The sequence below is a fragment of the Micropterus dolomieu genome, linkage group LG07 (assembly GCF_021292245.1).
Source record: "Micropterus dolomieu isolate WLL.071019.BEF.003 ecotype Adirondacks linkage group LG07, ASM2129224v1, whole genome shotgun sequence".
Classification (NCBI taxonomy): Eukaryota; Metazoa; Chordata; class Actinopteri; order Centrarchiformes; family Centrarchidae; genus Micropterus; species Micropterus dolomieu.
In genome coordinates, this window is record NC_060156.1 from 22,529,281 (window position 1) to 22,536,168 (window position 6,888).

At 39.8% G+C, this 6,888-nt stretch overlaps 1 protein-coding gene across 1 annotated transcript in view; it reads left to right on the forward strand.

Moving 5' to 3' along the window:
* The first annotated feature begins 359 nt into the window (after positions 1 to 359).
* The window catches only part of LOC123974173 (interleukin-1 receptor-like 1), a 28,863-nt gene continuing 22,334 nt past the window's right edge, over positions 360 to 6,888 (forward strand). Inside the window, exons 1-3 of the mRNA XM_046054664.1 lie at positions 360 to 1,910; positions 5,338 to 5,401; positions 6,614 to 6,878. Coding sequence (XP_045910620.1) covers positions 5,341 to 5,401; positions 6,614 to 6,878 — 326 coding nt within the window. The 5' untranslated portion in view covers positions 360 to 1,910; positions 5,338 to 5,340. The remainder of the gene's footprint in view (positions 1,911 to 5,337; positions 5,402 to 6,613; positions 6,879 to 6,888) is intronic.

Consider the following 6,888-nt stretch of genomic DNA (forward strand, 5'->3'; position numbering starts at 1 on the left):
CCAGGCTAATCCTCTTTTGAGTGTTTTTGATTCCAGCATAGACCTGGCCTGCATACCCTCTGACTACCTTGACCTTCAGGCCGTGTTCAGTAAGGACCAGGCGCTTTCACTGCCACCTCACCGACCCTATGATTGCGCCATAGAGCTTTTGTCTGGAGCCACTCTCCCCAGTAGCCGTCTCTACAGTCTCTCTAGGCCCGAGCGTGAGACCATAGAGGCTTACATTAAGAGTTCTCTGGCAGCAGGTATTATCCGCCCCTGCTAATCACTGGTAGGAGATGGTTTCTTTTTTGTGGGGAAGAAGGATGGGACCTTGAGACCGTGTATTGACTTTAGGTGCCTCAATGACATTACCATTAAAAACGAGTATCCGTTGCCTCTCATGACTTCTGCCTTTGACTCACTCCAGGGTTCCAGTGTGCGCCCAGAATAAAAGCTCCAATCAACCAAGCTCCGGCCTGCTGCATCCAATGCCCATACTGTGCCAGCCTTGGTCCCATCTAGCCTTGGACTTCGTTACTGGCCTGCCTCCCTCTGACGGTAAGACAGTCATCCTCACAGTGGTTGACTGTTTTAGTAAATCTGTGCTCTTCTTATCTCTGCCTAAGTTAGCGCCAGGGAGATGTCAGAGGTTCTGGTGAGGGAGGTGTTCCGCCTCCACCTACCAGTTGACATTGTGTCGGATCGGGATCCTAGTTTGTGTTAGCTACAGTGTGAAACCAAACCAAAACTAACTAAGTATTTTGGTCATCAGTTACTTTAGCATGTTAGACTTAGTTTAAAGTCAGAAAATATATATATTTTCCAACTAGTTTTTATGTTGCTGAAAGCCACGATGCAGTTTTCTGATGTTTTTGGTTACTCCAAACCCACAGGCACGCCTGGGAGAGAAAATATGCCGTTCTCTGAATGTGCAGATTTGGAATTGTAACTGCCCAGAGGAATGGCAAGCATTATTACAGAAACACAACACAATCAAGTTAAGATAGAAGTGCTCATTTACTTTAGTCAAAACCAGGTAATCAGTCAGAACAGGCAAATATGTACAGGTATGGGTCAGGCAGAGAATCATCAGGTTGAGGAACAGGCAAATGATCAGGCAGGCAGAGACCAAAGGCTGGAAAGCTAAAATGGATGCAAACGAGTCAATCAGGCAGACTAAAAGCTGGCTGTAATTATGAGGAGCTGTTAAGTCAACATGTTTAATGCAGCATGAACTACGTGCAGTATCTTGTTCTTTTGATTACCATGCTGTGTGTCATAAGCTGTTGTGACGTCTGTTGAGATAATTTGTAAATATTTAGAATGTTTCCAGGCAAAGGAGGCTCAAGCAAACATTGCCCATCCTCCGATACACTTTAAATGAACTCTGCAACAAAGTTGCCACCTCAATGAATCAATATTGTGAAACCATACACAGATATAGTTGTGTTTTAGTTTCAATCTGTGTACTCATTCATATTAATGCCAGTCTTAAACATAGCATGCTCGGGTGTAACTGTAGTAATGAGGTAGTGTTTGAGAGACTGGAGAAAATTTCTGTCTTCACTCTGGACAGATGTAAGTTTTGGCACACACACACACACACACACACACACACACGAGATGGATTTATAAGGATTTAAAGGCTTTGCCGGTTAAGAAGCATCAGTGTGTGTGTGTTGCATGAATGAGAAGGGAGGGAGATGTGTTTGTCTTAATGAATGAATGTCTCTCTCTCTCTCTCTCACACACTCTCTCTCTCTCTCTCTCGTTCTCTCTCTGTGTGGGCTGTGTGTAAACTTTCACATGTTACCGATGCTGCTTACACACGGCTGAGCTCAATGATGGCAGAGAAGATATAAAACTTCAAGAATAAGAACAAGAGTCTGATTGAATCTACTCCGGATGTCAACACACACTTTTATGAAGTAAGTAAGCGTTTTAATTAGTTATCCAGCACTGCATGTTTTTTGACACTGCACTGAACTGTAAAGCTACACGATATGTTTATTTAAAGTTTGTTTGTGACTACTTCCAGTTAACTTGGTGTCTGATGTACCTTAGGTAATGTATGGAAATAAAAGTATGTTTATATAGTATACTTTAAACATGTAGTATACTTTGAACAGGTGTATTAATCTATATCTTTAAATTAACAGTGGGATTAATGGCTATGCGTAATGTGAAAGGGGTCGTTCACAGTCAGCAGAAGTTAAACCAGGCTTCAACATAATCCTTGCTGTCAAAGGACGACCGTTAAAGTGCTTGATATGGTTGTGAATGGAGACTGGTGGTTTTTAACAGAGTAATATTACTGCTGTTTCTTGTTAAACAAAAGGGATCTTAGTCTTAGTTGTTTTTTTTAAAATAGTCTATGTCTGTAGAGTTCCTTTCCATAATGTTGTCAAATACACTAAAAACAATCTGAGTTGGAGTGGCAAAAACAAGTACTTTCAATGGACGTACTGTGACGGTGACCAATTATGGAAGTCTTTATGGGACTTTTATTATTTGTAACCCACAGAAGACAATCCACAAATGTGTACCATGATCCAAATATTTCACTATGTGTGAAATCATATCCACAAAAATAGGGAGCAATACGTACGTCTGCAACAGGTTTTGCACATTTGTGAATCGCTTCCTGTCAATTTGTGGGTCACTTTACATTTGTGACTTCTCTTCTATTTAGTTGTGGAATTTTGTCCGCTATGTACCGTGGAAATCTGTCTGGAAAAAAATCCTGTTAATGTGTCTGTCCTTAAAAATGATTGTTTTGAAATATGTATATAATTAACATACATGTGTGCTGTGAATCCAAACCTCTGGCTAAAGATTTTCTTAATCTTATTGACTCTTTTAATCCCACGCAGTCTGTCACCGTCCCGACCCATGAAAAAGGACATACTCTGGATCTTGTGCTGTCGTATAGTTTATGTGTAACCATAAGTGAAATATGTGACACATGCATTTCAAACCATCTACCTGTCTTATTCACTGTGGCTCTCTCCTGTTCGGAGATTTCTACCTGTGCTCCTGCACGCAGTGTGATTGCAATTAACCCTTTAAATGCCTCTCAGTTTTCTGCTGCTTTTAAAAACTCATTTTTGTACAATCTTGATGGCTGCAACCTCTGTGTTGAGGAATTCACCTACCAACTGATTGTACTTGCACTGAGATATTGAACTGTGTTGCTCTGCTGAGGGAAAACCACTTTCAGAACCTTGGCTGAATGATACTACCCGCTCTCTCAGACGTGCCTGTAGAATAGCTGAGAGAAAGTGGAAAAAGGACAAACTTCAAGTCTCATTTGAAACATTGCGGAATACATTATCTAAATACCACAAAGCAGAAATCTGCTAAAACTAAATTTTTATCCCATGTAGTAGCAAGTAACAGCCAGAGGCCTGAGGTTCTTTTCGATGTTTTTAACTCTCTTGTTAACCCTCGCAAATCAGACTGTGTTGTGCCATCTGCAATTTTATGTGAAAACTTGCCGGTCTTAGCTTTTCACCAACTACATTTACCAGTGACCCCTCTGTTCCCCCTGTCTGCCCAGCTGTCTTCCCGCAGTTTGAGCTCGAGCTGTCTTTCTGACATAGTTAAACAACTACGTCCTGCAAACTGCCCCCTTGACAGTATTCCAGCACGCTTTTTGAAAGATGTTTTTAACACTGTTGGATCAAGCATTGTTGCCTTGGTTAATATATCTCTCAGCTCAGGGTGTGTTCCAGCTGCTTTCAAACACGCAGTTGTGCAACCACGTTTAAAAAAGAAGAATCTGGATACTTCCAACCTCTCTAATTTTAGACTTATCTTTAAGCCCCGTCACAGTACTGAAACTGCCTTTTAAGAGTTTTTAATCATCTCCTTTTAGCTGTTGACTCTGGAAACTCTGCTGTTTTAGTGCTTTTAGATTTGACTGCAGCCTTTGATGTGGTTAACCACTCTATTCTGTAATCCCAACTCAAACAGTGTGTCAGCATTAAGGGCACAGTCCTCAAATGGTTCAAATCATATCTGGCGGACAGAAGTTTCTCTGTTCAACTCCTTAAATTTTCTTCATCTGCTGCCCCTCTTTCTTGTGGGGTCCCCCAAGGGTCCATATTGGGTTTTTTTCACTGTACATGCTGCCATTGGGGTCTATTTTCAAAAAACACTATCTCCTTTCATTGCTTTGCAGACGATATACAAATCTATTTACACGTAAAATCTAATGATAAAGGTGCAACTCAGTCGTTGCTCAACTGCCTGAGAGATCTTAAAATATGGTTGAATGAGAACTTTCTCTGTCTGAATGCAAGTAAGACTGAGATTGTTGTGTTCAGTCGACCTGGGGATTTAAGTGCTTGTGTAGATGTGTGATCTTCGACAGTGCTTTTAAACAGATTAGTTCTGTAGTAAAACCCAGTTTCTTTCAGCTGAGTGTTGGCCAAAGTCCTACCTGCCACGCAAAGACTTTGAAAGAGCAATCCTTGCATTTATGACGTCTTGATTAGACTACTGTAATTCTTTGTATGTTGGAGTGGATCAGTTGTTTCTCCATCGGTTACAGTTAGTCCAGAATGCAGCAGCTCGACTTCTAACTAGAACTAAGCGTGAGCACATTACCCCTGTTTTAGCCTTGCTCCACTGGCTTCCTGTCCTCTTTAGGATTGATTTTATTGCTTGTCTTTAAAATTTTAAATGGGTTGGCACCTTCTTATTTATCAGAACTTTTACATATACACACTCCGGTCAAAGCACTGAGGTCATCCAATCAGATGCTCCTCAATGTCCCAGATCCAGGCTAAAAACTAAAGGTGACCGAACCTACTCAGTAGCTGCTCCTAATCTTTGGAACACTTTACCTGTTGAAATAAGAAATGCCTCTTTTTGGCATAGGACCCCAAGGCCCAAGACATTCTAGGTTCAAATGCAGCCTGTTGCATTTCATCTCTATCTATACTGCTAATTACCATTTAGTTTTTCTACTGACAATGGCAAAATACCAAAGAATTATATACAAGAAGAATAAAAATACAAACTACCAAGCAGGTTAATAATCTCCCATCCTCCAACATAGCGATATGATGTCCCTTTTAACATGATTAAGTCTTCTAACATCCGGCACAAGGCTTGTGATAAGAACTTCCTATGAGACTTATTTTGAAACTGTCAAGATACACATCTTGTAGGGGCGACGGAGAGGGATCTCAGGGGCAGGGGCAGAAAGCAGCACTGTGGTTGAAGTTTCCTGCAGGACTGACAGTGAATGAATAAGACTATTTATACAGTATGTGACACATGCCACGTTAGTTATTTAAGAAGAAGCAGAACAATGTGGTTGAATCTTGAATGTACTCTTTTTCTCAGCAAATGGATGTTTCCCGACTTCTCTTCTTCGTCTTCATGGTGATAACTAGAGCTGAATGTTCAGGTAGGGTATACATTATGATTAAGAATGCAAGGAAACAGTGCAACAATGGATGTGTTAATGCAGCTCTAAGAGGTTGTCCCCATTGACCCAGACTGCGTGAGTGCTGAAGTGCACATATAGTGGAGGGCCCTTTTAATTGCCAGCACTGTCAAATATATTAATGGAGGGTAGTAGCCTGAATATACTGAATGCAATTACTACTACTTTTACTACGACTTTTGTTCTACAAAAGTCACCATATTTGGAGGAGACAAAGCCAGAAAATATTAGTCATGAATTTTATCTTGTCTGTATCTATGTTTTGATGGCTTTATATTGCATAGAAACAGGAATCTCATTACCCTTACAGATAACACCTAAAGGCTGGTGATGTTTCCTTATTGTGAACAAATTCCAACAATGAACAATGAATCTAACAAACAAGAGTTGCCTTTGTGGTCAAAGCCCATGACAGAGTTCCACTGTAGTCCAAAAACACATTCAAAACACATCAGTGAGCCAGACTGTTTCAATGCTGAACACACATTCAATGTTCTGTGTAACTCCTACATCATTTTTTTTGTTTGATAAACTTAAGTAAATTAGTGGGTATTTTCGAGGTTTACAACTGAACACTATCTATTTTCCATGTAAGTGGTACAACCAAATTAAGTAATAATTCCTCTTAACTTCTTAGGAAATAGCAGAACACCAAAAATAGGCTTGAGGTTAAGTGCCACACATGGACTGGAAAGGATATGGTATAGAACAATGTCATTCTTATTAAATACAGCACAAATCTAAATACAATAGCACTAAATATAGTTAATACATGTCTATTCTATCTGTATCTACATGTTAATATCACTATTTCTGCTAGGTCCCCATGTAAATGGGAATATCAATGGGATCTTAAATGGTTATTATAATCTCCACTGATATATACAGTGTGTGTGTGTGTGTGTGTGTGTGTGTGTGTGTGTGTGTGTGTGTGTGTATATATATATGTACACATACACAACAAACAATTGAACAGGTGTATCTAATAATGTGTGTATATATAAATATACATGTAAATATATGTACACACTAAAAAATTTCAATTAAAAAACTAGGGTTAGAACAAGAAAAATGCAAGTAGGAGCTAACCTGTAAGGTTTACGGTTTATATATTTGTATGTATAATCACCACCACCATTATCACGATCATCTTCTCATTTTCTTAATTTTCAGAGACAGACAAGTCCCAATGTATGGACTCTGACAAGGAGTCATTCAACCTTCTTGAAGGTGAAGCATTTTATTTTCTGCCCCTGGATCTGCCTGACAACAACTTCACTGATGAAGAATTCAAATGGTACAAAAATACCTCCAGTTTCACAGACAACTCCAGTATTGAGGAAATCTCTACTAACGACAGTGAGCCGGTACATTACCACGGTGGCGCATTATTTTTCTTAAACCTCCTCACTGAGAATTCTGGCTTTTACACTGCCCGGTAAGAATAC